The 20,922-nt window shown below is 35.8% G+C and overlaps 1 protein-coding gene across 6 annotated transcripts in view; it reads right to left on the bottom strand.

The window, feature by feature from the left end:
- Window positions 1-20,922, bottom strand: part of LOC148956376 (rab11 family-interacting protein 4-like) — an 83,745-nt gene that overhangs the window by 26,222 nt on the left and 36,601 nt on the right. For all 6 annotated transcript variants that reach the window (XM_089107664.1, XM_089107705.1, XM_089107746.1 and 3 more), the window contains 3 exons: window positions 15,965-16,003; window positions 3,793-3,892; window positions 764-870 (listed from right to left, as the gene is read on the bottom strand). In XM_089107664.1, the coding sequence (XP_088963790.1) occupies window positions 764-870; window positions 3,793-3,892; window positions 15,965-16,003 (246 nt within the window). The remainder of the gene's footprint in view (window positions 1-763; window positions 871-3,792; window positions 3,893-15,964; window positions 16,004-20,922) is intronic.

Raw genomic sequence — 20,922 nt, 5'->3', positions numbered from 1 at the left:
AGCTTAGAAGAATTTAGAACACAATCATTCCTCTCTAGTAGCAATTGCAGCCAGAAACACAGAGACTATTCATCCAACCAAATAAAAAAAATAAAAGCGAACAAAATGAGGAGGAGAGAAAATACAGAGGAAAGGGAGAAAGCGAGAGAGGGGGGAAGGAGGGAGGATAAAAAGCGGAGATAAAGGAGCTGGAGGTAAATTTATTAACACCGATGAGAGGGCGGAATCTCAAAGTGAGATGAATAGCACGGTGATCATGGGACGCAACCCCATATAATTAAACCTCCGTTCAATCTCAGCTCCCTTTCAACTCGATCCAACCCTCATTCAGCTCAAACCCATGCAGTTCACCCCCGTTCGATTTACTGCCGTGCAGCTAAACTCTATTCAAATCAACAAGTTAAAGCTATAGAAGTTGAATCATTTATTCAACTTCTGATAAGTTTTCAGTAGATAAAGTCAAATATCAGTCAATTTTTGTTAGTAGTTAAAAAATAATACAATTTACAAACTATCTATTAAGCGTTACATTACTAAGAAACTTGTAGGTTTAAATTACTTAACAAAAGTCTTACAACTTAACAAAAATCATAAAGTTGTCAGCGCACATAGAACGACAAAGGTCCACAAATGCAGAAGATACAGATAATCTACACTTTGTCGAGCTCATTCTCAAAGAAGAAAAGACACTAGAACAAGAAATATAACGTATACCGACAACTTTTTTTAAAGCAAAAAAAAAATTGTTTTCATTAAATAATACCTTAGAGTGAGATTGGAGTTTTCTTGCTTTGAATAAGCTAAACGATCGGCTTCCGAGTTCATCTGCCTATCAGCTAATGCCAAGACTTGCGATTGAAGCATTCGAAGCTAAAACACCAAATAAAGCCAGTTATTACTTCAAGAATACCCAATACTGCCCTCCAAAGCTTAAAAGGCATATTTCTTATTATATTCTCATGGTTTTCACCTTAATAGCACTGAGGACTCGGCCAACTTTATCTGCTTTTTCATCATGCAAAAGAAAATTAAGAAGATAAAGCAACGAGGAAATGGTAAAGACAGTAAAATGCAATAGACAACTAATTGAATATTTCGTCTAGATACCAAACAGCCATCCTCAGCGAAACAAAAAATAAAATTGAGCTTACTATAAAACCTACGATATTAAAAAATAAAACCAATGAAATAGCGACAAAAATTGTAGGAAAAAATCCAGGTTCCTTGGAGATAAAATTGTAGGGACCAGGTTAATACTGAAGCAAGAAAAAAACAAAAACAAAGTAGAGGTTGTTTGCTTACAACAATTCTTTTTTTTTAAAATCAAATTGCTCAAGAGTTAATCTTCATGCCACTTTGCTTCCTGTCTATGAAAACAGTTAATGTATAGTAAAATGATCATTTTCAACTTTTTTTTGGCCCAGAAATTTTCTCCACCCATTGAAAACAGTGGTGCAAAAAAGTCGCACAATTCCGCTGGCACCCTTCATAAGGTGGACAAAGTGACCATTAGGTTCTGGCAATGGGCCATCTAGCACGGAATAAAAGTATCGGTGTCTGCCATATCTCACGGTCCTTTCTAGAGTTAAGGATAGCCTTATTTTCTTTAAAGATTTGGGCATTACGCAGTACATAGCAGAATATTTTGGCTTCATTTATAAGATGCAAAAAATAGTGTCATGTAGTTCTGCTCTAGATGGACTGCAATCTTTCTCCCTTAGCTACTGCCAGCTTCCCATACCTTCTGTGCAGTACATACATCACAGCAAATGTGTACCGAAAATAGAGCCCCATGAACCGACTTTTAGGAGCCACACAGCTGGATTGACCCTTTAGTTGGGAAACCTCAAAATCATAACTGAGCGAATTAGGCCCATCCAAACTTTCCCAATTACAAGCTACGTTTGAATCTGGGAATTATAACATAAAAAAAGAAAACAAAGACTGTGGCTGAATATCCAATGAAAAGGTTCAAAGCCCTATCCATATCATCCATCTCTGATTGACATTAAATAAAAAAAAAAGTTTTTTTTTAACTGAAAGTAATGAGCAACATTAAAACAAAACAAACAGAAATTATTCCGTATATGAAAGGGGCTGTCCCCTCCTCAACACCTCGCTCTTTACACTAAAGTTTTTATTGTTTTAAAGAAAGTGTTGTGAGATAGAGTCTAACTTTAGCGTAAAGAGCGAGGCGTTGAGGAGGGGACATCCCCTTTCATATACGGAATAATTTCTGTTCGTTTTAAGTTTTAATGTTGCTCCATACTTTCAGTTAGAAAAAAACTTTTTTTTTTTTACTTAATTTTGAACGTTTGTGAATTAATGCAGATTTTGATTTTGGCTCACCGTACATGAATAATCAAAACAAAATGTGCATATTAATTTTACTTTTATTTGGTTAAATGGCTTTCTCGAAAGTTTTTAAATTTTATTTACGAACGTTTTTATTAGTAATAAATATACGTAACTTACGAATTAACTTACGTAACGAACTTCTATATTCATATATTTTTAATACGTCTATTAAGGGTTTCGCCCCCTAGTCAATACCTCGCTCTTTACGCTTAAGTTTGAATTTTGATCCAATTCTTTAAGAATGACCGCTTAATCACAGAGGCCGTTTAATTAGAACAAATAGCTCTTATGAAAGTACTAACAAATCTTTGGCTTAAAGAGCGAGGTATTGACTAGGGGGCGAACCCAATAATATACGTAATAATTTCTGTTAGTTCTATGTTTTGATGTTGCTCCTTACTTTCACTTGAAAAACTTGTTTCTTTTAAATTCAATTTCTGATCGTTTTTTAAATAATGCTGGGAAATCCGGCGCCCCCTTCATAGCAATGTCCCTTCCCCCATTAAAAATTCCTCCTTGGAAAGATCCTCCAATATACCCCCCTCCAACTACCATAAAAAATGCCCCCTGAAAACGTCTGTATACTTCCCAATAACCAATACTATATGTAAACATTGGGTAAAGTTACTAACTTTCAGCCCTCCCCCCAGATTTTTTTGGAGATTAAGTCATCCTAAAAGACATATTTATTATATTTTCGACCATGTTGAACAAAATGGCTATCTCAAAATTTGGATCAGGTGACCTTGGAAAAAAAATGAGCGTGGGAGGAGGCCTAGTTGCCCTCCATTTTTTGGGTCACTTAAAAAGGGAACTAGAACTTTTAATTTCCGTTCGAATGATCCCTCTTACGATACTCTAGGATCACTGGGTCGATACGATCACCCCTGGGGAAAAAAACAAAAACAAAAAACAAATAAACACGCATCCGTGATGTTTCTTCTGGCAAAAAATACAAAATAGCACATTTTTGCAAACAGGAGCTTGAAACCTCTACAGTAGGGTTCTCTGATATGTTTAATCCGATGGTTTGATTTTTATTAAAATTTTATGACTTTTAAGGGGTATTTCTCATTTTTGTTGAAAATCAAGTAAATATTCTCAGGCGCCTCACTTCAAATGTATAATACTAAACTTGATGAAACTTATATCTTTGAAATCAGCATTAAAATCTGATTTTTGTGATGTATCTATTGGTATCAAAATTCCGTTTTTAGAGTTTTGGTTAGCTACTATTGAGCCGGGTCGCTCCTAACTTACAGTTCGTTACCACGAACTCTTTTACTAACAAACAATCGCATATATAGCACGATTAGTCATGTCCCTATTCCCTAACAGGGGATATCTTAGTAGAAGTGGTGCACACTCTAGAAAGAAACAAAACCACGACAAGTACAAACATATGTGGAAAAAAACGACGCTGCAAATAGTTACCTTCCTATCGAATTCATAATCTTCATCGATTTCTCCTTCCGAACCAAGTGCTTCGTCCCCTTCAAAGTCAGACCCTCTTCCAGATGATGGATCGCTACTTCTGAAATTTTTTTTTTTTCAATAATATTAACAAAAGTATAAAAAAGAAAAAGAGAAACCAAGTTACATACGAAGCTCATCCAAAAGTACTCGCTACTTTTGTCAGGTAATTAAACAAACCGTGAAACATGCACAAAGACGACTGTTCTTGATTTTTTTATTTCTAGACAGAAATTAGGAATACTCAATAGAAAAAAATAAATAAAACTGCAAAACTTAAACTATCTTCCAATACAGCTTTTAGAGTTTTGTCGGTAATTGCAAAGCGTAGCACAAACTTTTGAATGCCAAGTCATAAGTATATCATAAAACATAGCTGCCTCTGTTGTTAACCATCGGGTAAAACGGCATATTCTCTGAAGAACGTATCTACCTATATTCTATATATACATATGCTTCATATATGAGAACTGAATTTTATTTCTGAATATGACCCTCTTTTGCATTTTTTCCTTCCTAAAATTGGTTAATTGATTTTCTTTTTCTTTTTTAGTGTTTGCAGTCATTTGTATGCTGCTTAAAATCTAATCCTTGTATCTGCTACTTTTTAGGATTTTTTCTGGTAAAGTAAAATACAATTAAAAAAAAAATCACTTTTTAGTGTTATTTCCGTATTAACCCTTGAAAATAATAACACAAGAAAAGTGTACCATTGGAATCCAGATGGTCAAAATCCATGCCAAAGTTTTCAACCCTCTTCCTGAAAATCATGTTTTAGCCAGCTGATTTCTTTTTTTTTGGTAACCCATCAATACGATTTGCCATGCATCTAAATATTTTACAGTCTGCTTTTTGTCGTTTCTCACTTTGAAGCAAGTAAATATGATTGAGCTATTATTATTCTTTTTTCTTTACCTGATTGTACCCTTTTTTCTTTACATTGAAAACTCAGAAGTTTTGTCCAAATTTTCTAATTTTTATATGAGTGACAATGAAGTAAGAATGCAAAAGTAAAATATCTTAGGCATGGATAATTTAGGGCACCGCTAAAAAAAACAAGTTTACCATGCACGTGCTAAAGGATTAAAGTTTAGGGGCTGGAAAGAGGGAGAAGGGCGCAAATTGAAAAAAAGATATTGATGGGTAAATTGCATAGGAACATTGGAAATGAAGAGAAAAGCAGATGCAGGACGCATGGACCCCCCATAAATTTCACAACATTTCTTAAAGAGCTTATTCACTCGCTTGCAGCAATCCTCTTAATTTCTTGCAGCATAGTTTGATAATTTATTTGAAGTTGCTCACAGCAATAACAATTTCCCCTTTACAGATCTTATTCCACTTTTATACATCTATTAAGATTATTCTTATTCTTTTGGGGACTCAAAGATCTTATTTGAGAAATTCAGTTGATGCTGTAAACAAATTAAGAAATCGTCGCATAGACAACAATAAAAATTCTCTGTAGTTTTGATGTTGTATTCATGTACACAAATTGTGATGTTAAAAAATGTGAACTCATATTAAAAAATAAAATACAAAAATATTTTGAATTGATAGAAGATGTAGGCTAACGTTGGCAACTCTGGAGCTCGAAATCATTATGAAATTGGTCTCGTTGGTAAACAAGTTGGTTCACTTTTAAGATCTATATCACGTCATTAGCCGTAATTTGTCATTCCCTCCGTCATTCCATCCCTGTGCTCTAGTTTCCAGCGTATTTTATTGCAAAATTTCCTTTTTTAGTTTTAATCTTGGGATTAAGGATTATCGGTTTCCGTCTTTAAAATGACTCAGTATTCAGCGAAGTGGCAAAATATTTGGAATTTAGAGGATTACAAAGTGTCCATTTCCGTAAAAATTGTTTTTTTTTCATAAAACGACCTCACAATATCATAAATTAACAAAAGATTTGACCTGCTTGGATCTATGACAGTATTGAAAAAGCCATACTAGATTTGATTTGTTTTGAATTCAGCATACTGAAAACAGGGGGGGGGGTAATACCTTCAATCGTTGCTTTTGTTTTAAAACACAGAAAATTTTTAGCTTAGGTCAACTATTCTAACTAAAGAATATTTCTAAAAGCCATGAGGTGAAAGTATATCCTCGCAACCAAGGCCATATTTTGCTTATTTTATTTTATTGTTCACTGTTTAACTTTGGCGAAAAGAATGAAACATGAAATAGATCAAACCAATGCAAAAACAATAAATTCGGTAAACATATAACTTATTTTACGTCAGAAACAGATTTTACTTTCTTAAGTTTAAATTGAGCCAATTTGTTAAAACTGCGAAAACACAAACTCAACGAATTTCAGATTTTACTATATCCTTTCCAGAAAAGTCCACTCTGATTCCAGAAAGAAGAGAGGAATCAAAGATTAAAATCTTAATTTAAAATCTTGTGGTCAAAAATCTTAAGATTAAAATCTTGTGCGAAAATCAACCAAATCTTCAACTTTTTTTTCAAATTTGCGGAACGATTTTAAATTTTGATTCGGCTTTAATTATATTTAAGAACTAGACATACCACTACGATACTTCCTTTGCAGAATTTATAGATTGTGGTACTGGATTCTGGACCTTCTCTATCGGATCTTGGAATTGGTATCGACATCGGATCGAAATTTTGGATTCTGAGATTCTCCTGCAATGACTCCGTTTTTTTCTCGTACAATTTTGGACTTGTGGTTCAAATTTTACCGGATCACAAAAAGTTTAGGGTGCTCCCCCCTCCATTGCGACGCCCTTTTCTGATAGAATGGACTTAGAAAGCAGCATCCACTTGCTTTTAAATCCATTGCGGCTTCCATTGTTCAAATTTTGTCTTAGTTAAGGCATCCGAACTATTTTAAATGCTATAAGGTATTTGCAAGACATTGTTGTTTGTTGTTTTTCTTCTCTTCTCCCAAACGAACTGAGTCCTTAGCTTCTTTTGTATTCTGCTGTACACGAAAGCCGTTTCACTATTGTGACACAACCTGGGTTGAAAGGTATCATTCTATGATTACTGGATTTCACTGAGTACAAAGACAGGTATCATGAAAAAAAGACACGAAAGGAAGCGAACGCTACAGTTTATTGAATAGCAAGAGATTAAAATCTCTAAAAAAAATATTCTTGATCCACAGATTTTTCAGTGTTGATGCTTGTTTTGCGTTTTCCTCGAATTAACTTGTGTCACAATGTAGCACATGCCCTCGCAGTTCTATAGGGCTCTATCCGACTCGTCTGTTTATTCAGATTTGAACGATATATCACTCGGGTGTTTTGAACAGATTTGAAACTCGTTCCTAACAAGGAAAACCGGCGTCGGCCAGCAGAGCACCGCCGTTTCCCCTAAAAATCAGCTACTCGCGACCAAAAAGAAAACCGGCGCGGCGTCGGGGTCTAGTGCAATAGGAACATAGAAAACTCATCAGCACAGAGCCGGTTCTGCTTCTGAGGAAGGACTGTGGAGAGTATGTCCCGATGCTTCACGTGTTGGATATAAAGGCCGGACTCACTCGGCATAAAGCTGGGTCTTTATCTTCCACAGGGAGAAGGTATATCCCGAGGCCTGGCTGTTTAAAAAAAGGACATGGATTTTGCCCCTTCAACGTTTCAGAGTCTATGACGGTAATGAACACTGTCTTAATGGTAAAATCTTTCTTGTCGATATTTCGTGTGTCAAGACATCCTGCACTACTGAGGTACTTTAGATCGAGACTGATATTTCATGCAGGAAGGCCATATTATGTTCATGGTAAGTCCTGCAAATTCTGCATTATTTTTGTTCAAACGATGATCTTGTTGGGGTCTCTTCATCTAAACAGATTTTTGGCAAAAAAAGAACAAGTCTTCAGTTTTTCACTGAACTCGAAAGTCGATGATCGATTTACAGGAACACTTACTGAAACGCTAGAATCGTCCTTAATTAGAGCAGGTATTTGTCTTATCGCTTCTAACTCGAAGGAGAGATGTTCAATTCTATACTTTATATTTCTCACAAAAATCGTACAGGTGTGGCCTGAAGGTCAAACTATTTCAATTAAAAGAAACCATATGTCATGTGTTTACAGCACGTTCGTGGAACGTAAAAACCGGGTAATACAAAACAAGTGATTTTTTATATATCTGCACAGTAAACGTTCACTTAGCAATGACAAAAAAAAAAAAAAAAAAAAACTAAAAAGCAGAGCCGGATCTAGGGGCAAGCGCTCCAGGCGGCAGGCAGCATGCCGGATGGGATGTAAACCAGCTAAACAGATTAACTATAAAAAAAAACGGTACTTATGTGTTATATAATACACACTCGAGAAGTGAAGTTTGGTGAATTCTAATTAAATAAAAAAAAATATGATGAAAATACAATACTTTAGTAACAAAATTATGAAAACTACAACAAAGAACTATGGAAGGGGGGCCGCCCAGAGCGCATTATATTAAATACCTAACCTAAACTAACCTAACCTAACCAAAATACCAACTAAATATTTAATTAATATATAGCTATAATGTAGTTACTCACCGAGCCGAAGCTAATTGTCTGGTATAAACACCGTGAAAACCGGGTATTGTCTCATGTTCGCAATACAAGTTCTCGAGTGTGTATTATATAACACACAAGTACCGAAAAAACTTCCCGAAAAATGAATTAATTCAGCATTTGAATCTAAATTGGAATGCTCAATTGTTTTGTGAAGCATAATTACACGTTTTTAGTAGACTCTGGTCTTTCCCTCCTGTTTTGCTTTAAGGGTTTATTTTTGCATTGGGAATTTCGGATGATACAGCGATGTAATGGATATGGTTACGATTTCGACGGTTGTCTGCTGTCCAGCTAAGTAGGTGCATTTGGTAAGCCCCCCCCCCCACCTGTTAATAATATTAATTTTCCAGGGGCACCAATTCACAAAAATGTAGGGAGGCAAATACTTTTTTTAACGAAGACATACAAACTGTATTTTTCAAAACATAGGGTGGGGGCTGTTTTATTTTCCTAATGACAATACCAAAAAACGGTATTTTTCATATTGTACCCCCCAATTAATACCCCTGCATGTTGGCCCATGTTCCCCTACAATTCGTCTGATTTAAGGGGGGGGGGGGTCTCGACAATTTACCACTTCATGGAATAGATTCCAGCATACGCGTCTAACGACGCAATAACGCTTTTATTTCGTTTAATGTCTGATCAGTTACGCTAAAAGTCACACTGACGTCATTGCTCCCCAGTTTTAAAATAAAAGTGTTGAGCTTTAAACTACAAAACTTAACATTAACTGTTCCAAGGCAACTTTAGCGTAATCATAGCTTTACCTACATTTTTGTTTAGTTTACATTTAAGGCTTAAACGACTAAATAACAGAGAAAAAGGCGTAAAAAGTTCTTCTAACAGCTAAAAGCCCGCCTTAATTGCTGTAGTGGCATGTCATAAATGACAGATAGCGGTAAAATAGATCCTCTATTTTTGAGCATTAATGCGAATAAGACGAATCCTGTTCAGCATAGTATAAAGGTCATATAACCCTTAGTGTCCAAAAAGCCTAAGGATATTAGGGTGGGGCTTTCAGGGAATGTTCAACTAAAAGAAAACACTATATCGGGAATGGCTAAGGATATTAAGTTGGAACTTATATATGTGCATGCTACTACTACTACTACTGATATTTCTACTGCTACAACTGGGACTTCTACTGTGACTACTAGTAAGGCTAAGGATATTACGGGGAAAATTTCAGGGAATGTTGAGAGGGAAGTTGAATTAAATCAAAACTCACTGTGTGCACACAGGTTGAAAAAAGATGCATATTAGCAATTTTTAGGAACAGCTTAGAGCATTAAGTTTGAACTTTCAGGGCATGATGAGAGGGATGCTCAACTGACCAAAATGCAATATGTGCATGATACTACTGGTACTACTACTACGTACTATTAAGGCTAAGGATATTGAGGTGAAAATTTCAGGGAATGTTGAGGGGGAACATAGTAGATGCATGCAGGTTTTCAAAAGGGCGTACCAACAATATCTTAGGAACGGCTTAGAGTATTAAGCTGAAACAAGTAGTGTTCTGTAAAGTGCAAATTCTGTTCTGGTCTTTAGAAGACACAGGGGTGGCTAGCCCAACTCCTCTTTGTGATATTTTCTACTCGTTTTAAGTTTGCCTTGGTTATCTACATTAATTTCAGTTCGTTTTGGGTTTTATTTGTTTATTGAGAGTGATTTATAATAGTTTTACGCTTGAAAATTATGACTTCATTTTTGCTTTTTGGGGGTTAAATCTAGGTTAAAACTTTTGTTTGAAAAGTTCCTTTTGTGGAAGATTTTTTTAATTAACTTTAAAAAGGAGCGAATCTGCCTAATAGTAACCGAAGCTCTGAAAAAAAGATTTTTGACAACAATATATAAATCAAAAAAATTTATTTTTTATGGTGGTTCCAATTAAATAAAATTCATCAAATTTAATAATGTCCATCGCTACTAGCCTAAGAAAATTTGCCTGATTTGAAAAAGGGAAAAACACACCCAAAAAGGCAATCAGTCTTGAGGAAAAATACACCGTCAAATTCAGCATATCAGAAAGCCTTATGGTAGATGCATAGGCTTCTTTCTATAAAACATGGTTTTACATTCTTTTTTTTATATAAGTTTTTCAAAGTATAAGACGCGTCATCTTCACAGATAAATATAAAGAGGGTCTTGTTCTTGAGGGGGGGGGGAGGAGGGAGTAGAAACTAATCTCAAATCTGCCTGGATATTGAATTAAGCCTGAATATGGGTGCTGCGGGGTGGTAGCTCCCATCTCACTGCAGAAAAGATGTTTCCTTTCTAACATAACAGATTCATATGCTTATTGGTACAAAAGGTGGAGAGGTAGGGTGGGCATCATGAGCGACGTCAGGGAATTTTCCAGGAGGGGAGGGAAGTGTCATCAAGGGCTTAGTTTTATCGACGTTTAAATGGATATATTGGATTTTATGTTTATTTCTTATATATTAACGATTCGTGGCAGCGAACTGTAATTGAAGAACGATTCGTGCTAATAGTAATAGCGAATCTAAAAAAGGATAGATAACAAGTTTGTATTTGATATTAAAACTCGTTGTATACACTAAAAGATTAAATTTACGCACAAAACCCTGAGAGCCTGAGGAAACTTGTCCAATTTTCGTAAAAAGAAGAAAAAACACACACAAGGGCGAGTCATTCTGATGAAAACGACATCATTGAATTCGGCATATCAGAGAACTCTATTATGGAGGCTTCAAGCCTCTATCTTCAAAAATTTGAAAGTTGGTATTTTTCCCCTAGAAGGATGATGACGGATCCATGTGTTTAGTCGTTAGTTTTTTTCCTCAGGGGGGATAGCATCAAACCAATTGTCCTAAAATATTGGGAGTAGCACCGTTAGAAAGGGAAATAAAAGTTCTACTGATCTTTTATACTGCAAAGAAGATCGTGCTACAGAAAAGTGGCGTCCTTTGTCATTTTGCGGTAAAAAACGACAATTCTAGCCCAAATGGCACCAAAAAGCTATCGGATAAAATGCTGAGATGGCCGGTGCATCCTTGTATAGGTGGAGGGGGTGCGCTTTAAGACTCGAAAAATGTGACTTTATGCCTAAATTCTCTGACTTTCCGTGAGCCTTCAGATAAAAATAGGAGGTTTGGGGAAAGGGGGCTAGAAATTAATCTCTAATCCCCTTTGATCGCTGGAATATTTGAAAATAGGATTTGAAGGAAGGAGTAAAAGCCCTCCTTCACATTTAAGAGAGCCTTGGATCAAACAGTTCATATCAAAAAATATTAGTGAAGAGCGACCCTTGTCAAATGAAACCGAAACTCTAAAAAACAAAGTTTTGATCAGAATATATGCAGCAAAAACCTTTTATTCAGGCTGATTCTAGATATGCAACAATGTATTAATTTCAAAGTTTTTGATTAAAAGCTATTAGCAAATGAAATTTGCACAATTTTATGAAGCTCCAATTTCCTTAAAAATACTTCCTTATGAGCTCTTCCTACCCCATTCGGGCGGGGGCTGCTTTTCGTTTGACCCCAGATTAATGACCAAAAAGAACTACCTTTGGCAATCTGCCATCATTAATCCGTAAAACTTGTCCTAGTCATCTCAGTATTCCTTTAGTTATAGCCCTGAAAAGTGGGATAGAACCACTAATTTGGTACAGGTTGTCGTTTGACATACGGTAAGTCAGGCGCATACACAAAACCATCTGCATACAATTCCTCTATAGCCATTTAATAAATCTTCCTCTGACTATCGAAGCAGCCACGTTTCAGAACAATATTTGACTACTGTCATTACCATAGCTTCTAATATTTTAATCTCGGTTCGCAGACATATCTTCCTATTCTTCCAAGTGTTTTTCAACCATGAAAACACCCTGGGCCAAGGCTATTCGTCTTTTCACATCTTCACTACATTCATCGTCGTTACTAAAACACTACCTAGGTAAATGAAGCTATACACTTGATCGATCTTCTCATTACCCAACATAGCCATTTCATCTTCATTTATTCCTAGTCTAAGCAACTTAGTCTTCTTAATATTAATTTTCAAACCGAATATTGTATCCCTGAACACTCAAAACCTCCAAAAATCCATCCATTTTGCTAACATTTTTATCGAGGGTACTCAAATCATCTGCATAATCTAAATTTAGGATATTTTTACCTCCTCGTTTGATATCATGCTCTCCGATAGCCTTTGTCTTGTCCCTTAGGATAGAATCCATCAAACCATCCATATGAACGGGATACGACACACCTAAGCTTAATTCCGGATTCAACATCAAACGAACTACTAACTTTGCTTCTAATATTGTAATCGTACATCGCACTAACGACTTTAATGTGCTTATCTGAAATCCCATACAAGGATAGGACCTTCATTGAAGCTCTTCTATCAGCTGAATCAAATACCTGTTCAGAATATCCAAAATTTAACACTAAAGGGGTCTGATAATTCAATTACTTTTCAATTATTAATCTAAGAGTGTAAATTTGGTCGACGTATACTTTGCCCTTCCTTAAATAACACTGTCCTTCTCTTAGAACTTTATCTCCAGCATTTTTTTAGTCTAACAAGAATCACCATGCTAATTAATTTGCTTCCTAGAGAAATCAAGCAAACGTCTCTATAGTTACCATACTTGCTCCTGTCACTTTTCTTAAAAAGTGGTTTAATCAATGTTTTCTTAAAATTACTAGGAAATTCCAGTTTTTCAAAAACCATACTCATAATCTTCAATAATTTATCTCTAACTTCGAAGCCAACATATTTTTAAAACTCATTTACCACACTATCAGCCGCAGAGGCCTTGCTAATTCTTAATCCCTGTTAGTAATCTGTCTAACTTCTTTTCACAGAATAAATCGTCCTTCACGTTCAATTTGTCAAAGAATTTGCCATTCTTTCCAATATAATTTTCTACACCTTTATCATGGTTGAGGCCCTCTCAAAATGTTCTCCCCATCTCTCTTTAACACTTTTCTTATCACTAATTGAGGCCCCCTTCCTATCTTCAACTGGAACAAGTCCAGACAGACTACTTTACCTCAGTTTCCTAACCCAGCGACATAATATCATTTTATTATGCCGTCTGGCTGCATCTTCCAAGTCCTCAGCAATTTTACCCATGACCTCAATTTTGCACCTCCTCAATATATACTTCAACATCTTTACTACTTCCTTTACTTTCCCATTTTTCTCACATGATTTATTACTCAAAAACGCCCTCCTCTTTTCTACCAAGCTTAAAGCCTTATTGTTAACAATACAAGCTGCGTTTCTAACTTTCCTCCCTAAGACACCTTGCACTACTTCGAAAAGAATTTCCTTAAAATTATTCCATCCATCTTCTCTACATTGTCAAATGTTCAACTCCCCAGTATCATTTTATACTGTAACTAGAGAGTTCTTCTCAAATCCTCATACCCGAGTCTACCAAAGTCATGACTTCCCAGAAGGTTACAATTCCTAAATTTCAGCTTCAGATTAACTCTAGACAATACTAGATGATGATCATAACTTTTGACATCAATAGCTAAACTCTAATATACCACAGTGTATTGCATCGACCCTGCCAGATTTCGATTTACAACAAAATAACAAATAGGTTTGCCCATATTACAATCATACGATTACCACGTTAACTTATGAGCCATTTTGCGACCGAATTTTGGCTATATATAGTTAGTGGCTATAGCTACATTGTTATATCTATAAAGTCGCAACAGTCTATAGCCGTTGCTATTTTTCTTCCTTACACCAGATATACCTAAGCTAAAATAAGATCTACATCTATTTCTACCAGCCTGAGCATTAAAATCTTCTATTTAAAGGACCATATTTCTAACAGGGGTCCTGTCTATTTTTCCCTGTCGCTGTATATAAAATTCATACGAGTCACTTCTATCTCCACCAATCGGTTCTACAGGGACATACGCTATACCACTATGACTGATATCCTACACTTTTCAGTCACAAAATGAGCAACAAGAATTCTAATATTAACACATTTCCAACCTAAGCAAGACTTACAAGCTTCTATATTCATCATGAGCCCTACTCCCCGCATATGTGCTCAATCCTTTCCACCTTGATAAATAAATTCATTTTCAACTAGTTTAAGATTTCCTAACCTAGGGAGAGAAGTTTCTGAACCTCTTGATAAGTCCAGTTCAAAACATCTGAATTAATCAGTCAAAATGTCAATATGTTAGTTCTTTTATAACGTTGTAACGTTCCGAGTTACAATTTTCATATCATTTAATTCACTGAAATTGTTATAGCCTTAGAAAAACACAGGGTCCCACCAGTACAGGCCAAGGACTAATGCTCTTAGTCAATTCTATACAAAGCATTTAAGCTGGCTTAGAACTGGACAGCAAGAAGTCTTTGGGACCTCTAGTTGAATGGAGGCTTTCTACAATCCTGGACTCATCTTAGTCACTACATGGTTTTCCACATTAGGCGGTGCTCTTCTATTTACAAGAGTTGACGTTCTCCGCAAGCAATCTAAAGCCTATTACCTCAGACTCATCATATGTTCATGCCAGAAAAATTATATCTCGATGGGGAGGCAGCACATAACAGATAACATAGCTAGGAAGAGCTTATTCACACCAAAATAGCACATCAAAACAAACAAAACTCAGAATAACACTTGGTATGCTATTAAAAACGAATAGAAATTGAACTAAAAGAACAAGCAAGTTTTTCTTTCAAATGAAAGTAAAGTGCGATGTTAAATTTGAAAACAAAAAAAAAGTATCCTATATATGAGGGTGGCTGTCCTCTCCTCTCCCCTCCCCCCTGTTTACACTGAAGTCCTATAGTGGTTTAAGATACTTCTTATTCCAATTTTAATGCTCTTGTGTTTGAGCAGTCGTTCTTAAAGAACTGGGACAAAAATTCAGACTTAAGCGTAAAAAGCGGGAGGTTGAGGAGCAGTAGTGTCAATACACAAAAATAGGGAGGGGGTAAATTTTTTTTATTGGGTGGGAGGGGGGAATTTTTTTTAACTTACTGAATGAAAATACTAAAAAAAGCATTTTCAACGAAAATGCTCTATAAAAAGGTGTTTTTAAATAAGGGCACATCCAGGGGGGGGGACATTTCCTTCCTCCCTATCGAGGCCATTGTTGAGGAGAGGACAGGTACCTCATATACGGAATAAATTACACTTCTGACATGAAAAAATATTCTATAGTTTAGCCTCAAGGATATAGCGTGGAACTTCTACTGGGAGATAATGCTTCATTCATTATTTCTCCTAACATAACTTGATCTATGATCCTAACCCGATTATCAATTGAATTTTCTTTGTTTTACTTTAAGTTAAGTTTAAGACATTGTGTCGCGTCAGTAACAGCAGAAAAAAGGAAGCGAAAGGACGGAGTGAAACGTATCGAAAGGACGAGAGAGAGGAAATGGGGTAAGATAGCTTATAAATAGAAAACTTAACCTGACAAAATACTTTCATGGACGTTTTCTATCAAATTCATTTCGAAATCCACATAAAAAAAGAAGGTTCAAGAATACTAGTACTTCCTGCGAGAATAAATGACTCACCAAATCAAAAGAATAAAATAAATAAAATCAGCAGGAAATAGAAACTCACCGGGATGTTGGGCCAAAGTTACCACTGCGGAACGGCAAGCTAAATAAGAAGACACAAATAAACACAATTTTAAGATTAGTCCACTTAGCTACCAACAAAAACAGTCACTGAATAGCATCAACCAGCAGTGGTCAAACCGCGTAAGAGAAACTATTCGACCACAACTAATTTCCAGCTAATTATCTACAAAAACCATTGATTCCATCATACATTTCTTGCAGTATTCTAGACATGCCAAAAAGTTTTGCGAATACAGTAAAATAAAAAAAAAAATTGAATGACATTCACCTAATTAGTCACATCCAGAAGCTGATTTCTGATTCTTTTTGCCTTTCCACCCTACATTATGGGACCAGATCGTTAACAATTTTGATAAATAAAATTTTAGAAATCTGAAAAACTAGCATTTTGACGCAACAAAACACTATTAGGAGCACAAAATGAGTACTGTGCAGAAAATAACAGACTCTTTTACTCTCAATAGACTTTCACCGGTCATAAAATCAGTAAATTATTCAATTTTGATTCCCTCAAAACCTCAAGTAAGAACAGTTTTCAGTAAAGCACTAGTATTCCGGAAAAATTTAGGGAAACGCTACGAGTCAATTTATTTGAACCCATATTGCAAATATATGTTGACTAAAACACGATGCAGTAATTTTTGCTCGTTTTAAGTTTCATCTCCGCTCATTATTTCCGTCTGAACTTTGTTTATTTTTCATTAATTTTGTTCGTTTTTAGGTTTTAAAAATACATACAATAAACCTTACACGAAAATTTGTGGTTGAAGGTGATGAAACTAAAGAAGTCGCATGAGTTTCTGCTAAAATAAGGTTTTACACATACATTGGTTTTACTTTACATCTTCTCAAGCTTTCCCAACAAAATCTAGATTTTTGTGACGCAAGAAGTAGAGGTTGGAGAAAAAAAAAAAAAAAAACAACGTTAATTATGAAATAGTGTCCTATATGAAACATATAGCGATTTTAGAAAACTGAAGAATATTAAACGAATTTGAGATGCGCAGTTAATATAATTTACAGAAGATTGTGTCATTACTACTGGAATTGTTCTGCTGCATTATTGCAAGCAATTTGGAACTTCTCATAAAAAAGTTCACTTTCGTTATTTTTGCTTCTCAGATTTCAACACTTAAGGGGAATCGAGATCACTTGACAAAAAAAGTTTAGAAGACAAAAAAGCAGCATTTTTGTTGTTATATGCTACTTTATGTTCTGTTAGTTAATAGACTATTCATGAAAAATATTAAGAAGTCTGAGAGGGGGGATTGTAGACCTCAGGCTCAGGGTTTTTAACCTTGGAGATTATGATAGTGCCCCTTTCATCCTTCCCAGCCTTTCTGTTTATCAAGTCAACATTATAAAAAACAATTACATATGAAAATTAGCTTTAAATGAGCCCTTAAACAGCTCTCCATGATGTTCCAATGTCTTGCTACCGGTTAAGAAAAAAAAAGAAGCCTAAAATAGAGAACACGTCGGTGCCACCCATGTAATAAAAACAGTGATTTTCCTTGTTGTTCAAGGTGGGGGACTGTATGTTTCCTCTTATGGGTTTCCGATAATGGCAATTCCAATGACGTAATATTCCTTTCAATCCAATACTATTTTTTAGGTGTTTCAGGTTCTTTTTAAAAATTCCTGTGAAATAGCAATTTACCATTAAGATCGATTGAAATAATAGTTACCATTCTTGAATCAGCTGCAAACAGAATTTTTTCCCACCGGAAGTTTTTTCTTAACGAATTTTTACCTTTTAGTTACTATGATTAACTCTTTACTAGGTTGCTGCTATCACTGCAACACTGTAATAGCCATACAGTCCAAAATATTGACAAGAAAATAGTTTATATGAGATAGGCTTATGGCAACATGTTAAATAAAATAATTAAAAATGATGTCCGTGTAATTGAAACTTTACGTTTATAAATTAGTAAAGAAAATATATTCACTAAATTGCTCACATGAAGGTATATTTACTTGAGGTAGGACTTTCAGACTTCTGACAAGAGTAGTCCAATCAAAAGATACCAATAGGGATGGTAAGGTACGGCTTATACGCTCATAATTACGCATTTTATCTTATTTTTTTTCCATTTAGTAGGGAATTTTCTAAGTAAAAGGTGACATTCATGTTGAGTAATGAGACCGATTCTCTCCTCAATACTTTTAAGAAAAAAAAAATGAAAAACAAAAAACAAAGAAGATATTTATTTTACACAGCATCGGCAATAACACGAAAATGTATGAAAGGAAGGCAGAGGTTTTATTTTAATAAAGATTCAATCTTAAATTCTTTTCAACTTCTAAAAATAAAGATGCAAAAAATAAATTCTAAAAAATATGAAGGGGAGGATTGGGTTGTATCTATTTTTCTTAAGAAAATAAAAAAAAAGTGGGCAGCCTACTAGTTAAATAATCCGACCTTAGTTTGTTTGCTCTCTGTAATAAAACCGTTTTCTCTCTGTATCTCAGTATACACTCGGAGATAATCAGCTTAGCCTGAGAGAGATAAACTACAATGCAAGTATATTTCAATTAAATATTTAATATACAGTTGTCATTTTTGTTAGGTTAGGTATTCAATGTAATATGTTCTGGGTGGCCTGCTTTCTATAATTCTTTTTTTTAGTTTCCATCATTTTGTTACTAAAGTATTATATTTTCATCATGTTTTAGTATATTTCATTATGATTAACCCAAGTTCACTTCTTGAGTGTGGTCGGGATATCTAACAGGAACCTAAAATTGTTTTTGAAAATCTAGGAGGGGGGGGGCAATTTTGTTTTTCAATTTAAAGGGAGTTTTATTTTCAATTAAACAAAAGGGGGTTTTCAAAATCTAGGGATTATTTGTCCACTATCCTCCTAATTGGCGCTCCTGATATTACGTTAAACCCAAAAGAACAGAATTTCAGGAATTTTATTTGTCTTTAAAGAAAATTGACCATGCTAAACTAAATAACAAAGCAATCAAAAGGTTAATTTGATGAGTTTTTAGTTAACAATTGTGATTGAAAAGCTGCAAAATCATTCTCTCTTCTTATTCCCACGGGCACACCCATCAGGATGTAAAAATGGACGGAAGTTTAAACAATCAGCCAGAATCAAGGGAACCGAAAGGCGGAAGCAATTGATTTGCAGAAAATTTCTGAAGATACCAGTCGTACCTGAAAAATGGGCGCATGTTTACTATAATATAAGCAAGGGCAGGGGCTGATCCAGGATTTTTTCAGGGGGGGTGCAAGATAGGTTGATCCTACAAACTTGCGTTAGGGGCAAGTTTAATTAACGCAAACTTGCGTTAATTAAGTAAATTACACTACTTTAGACTACGAGAGGGGGGCCCCTCTCTCCCCCCTGGATCCGCCACTGAGCAAGGGAGGACTTAGGTACGATGGCCAGAACTCCTAGAAAGTCTGGGACAGTCTAGGACCAAAGAATCATGCCCTGTTTCTTGGAAAGTTTTTGAAGTGTCCTTTAATCCCTATAACCCAAAGAAAAGAAGATGTACGGTTATTTAAACACTTTAAGATTTATGATTAAAAGAGGAAACATTGCTGTTGAGACATTTAAGCCCACAAATTTTCTCCCCAGAAATTCTTTCCAATGGATTTATATTCTTTCCGTATTTCGATGTCTACATCTTGTCATTGTTTCAATGCCTTTGGTGTAAAGTGATCAAATAACTAGCATGTAGCCATACCTGTTCAAAGGGGGATTCCCCCTTAGATTCGTTCAAAGGGCTCTCCTATAATGAACTGAAAAGTTTAATTACACTCACCTCTTTTAAGCAACCTCCAACCAAAAAAAAACTTTAATACTCCTCGCCCAAACATTTTAGATATATGCACTTACGTACATAGCCCGTAGGCAAATAATATTAAAATCAAAGGTACTTATGCATTATACGGGCCAACGAAAGAACTCAAGTTTGGTTAATGCTAATGAAATAAAATAGGATGAATATATAACAGTTTAGAAACAAATTTGGGCTGTATATTTTCACATTAGGGGTGGGGGGGGGGGTAAAGCATTGCATATATTAAATAGGTACTGGTGCATTATATGCTACACAGCGCTATAGACTGTACAAGCAAACCAGACATGAACACCCGTCAAACGGGTATTTGCTATCTAAATTGATGACAAAGCGAGGTTTCTTATCGAGTTTACAATATTTAAACGATTGTTTTTTGGGGTTTAGGGGGGGGGAAGTTACCTAGGTTAGGTTACGCATTTAATATATGCTATGCTATACCCCCACCCCCCTAATGTGCAAATATATAGCCCAAATTTGTTTCTAAACTACGAGGCCTTTTCAGAAACTAGGGAACGTTTCCGTCTGACGCCACCAGACACGCGACGATCACGTATGTTTTTGTATGCGCGTGCTCGTAGCTTCAGTCGGCAATCGGCATCCAGCCGTGAGAACGAGAAAATCTCCGCACTGCCCGTTTTTTTTATATTCCAATTTAAAATGTGCGCTGCAATTTCAAATCCCACCAGTTGTGAAGTGCGGTCCGTAATACGGTTTTTGTTAGCGAAAAACCGACAGAAATTCATCGGCAACTGTGCGAAGTGTATGGCAACGACGTAATGAATGAAAGTTCAGTGCGAAAATGGTGTATCCGGTTTAAAAAAGGCCGAAACAACGTGCATGATGAAGAGAGGAGTGGACGCCCGAGTATTGTGACAGACAATCTTCTCGCCAAAGCTGATGAGAGGATTCGTGGGACTCATTTAAATAGAAGATTTTCCCACATCCACCCTACAGTCTGGACCTAGCACCGAGTGATTTTCACTTGTTCCCGAAGATGACGAACTGGCTAGCGACACAGCGTTTTGATGACGACTACGAGCTCCGGGCGTGCATCACTGAGTGGCTGAGATCGCAGGCGGCGGATTTCTATGACGAAGGAATTTTGAAGCCTGTCCA

Source organism: Artemia sp. Qi Xiang Cuo, chromosome 1 (genome assembly GCF_049724085.1).
Source record: "Artemia sp. Qi Xiang Cuo chromosome 1, ASM4972408v1, whole genome shotgun sequence".
Lineage (NCBI taxonomy): Eukaryota > Metazoa > Arthropoda > Branchiopoda > Anostraca > Artemiidae > Artemia > Artemia sp. Qi Xiang Cuo.
Note: the sequence above shows the minus strand (reverse complement) of the source record. Positions and strands in the feature narration are given on the sequence as shown.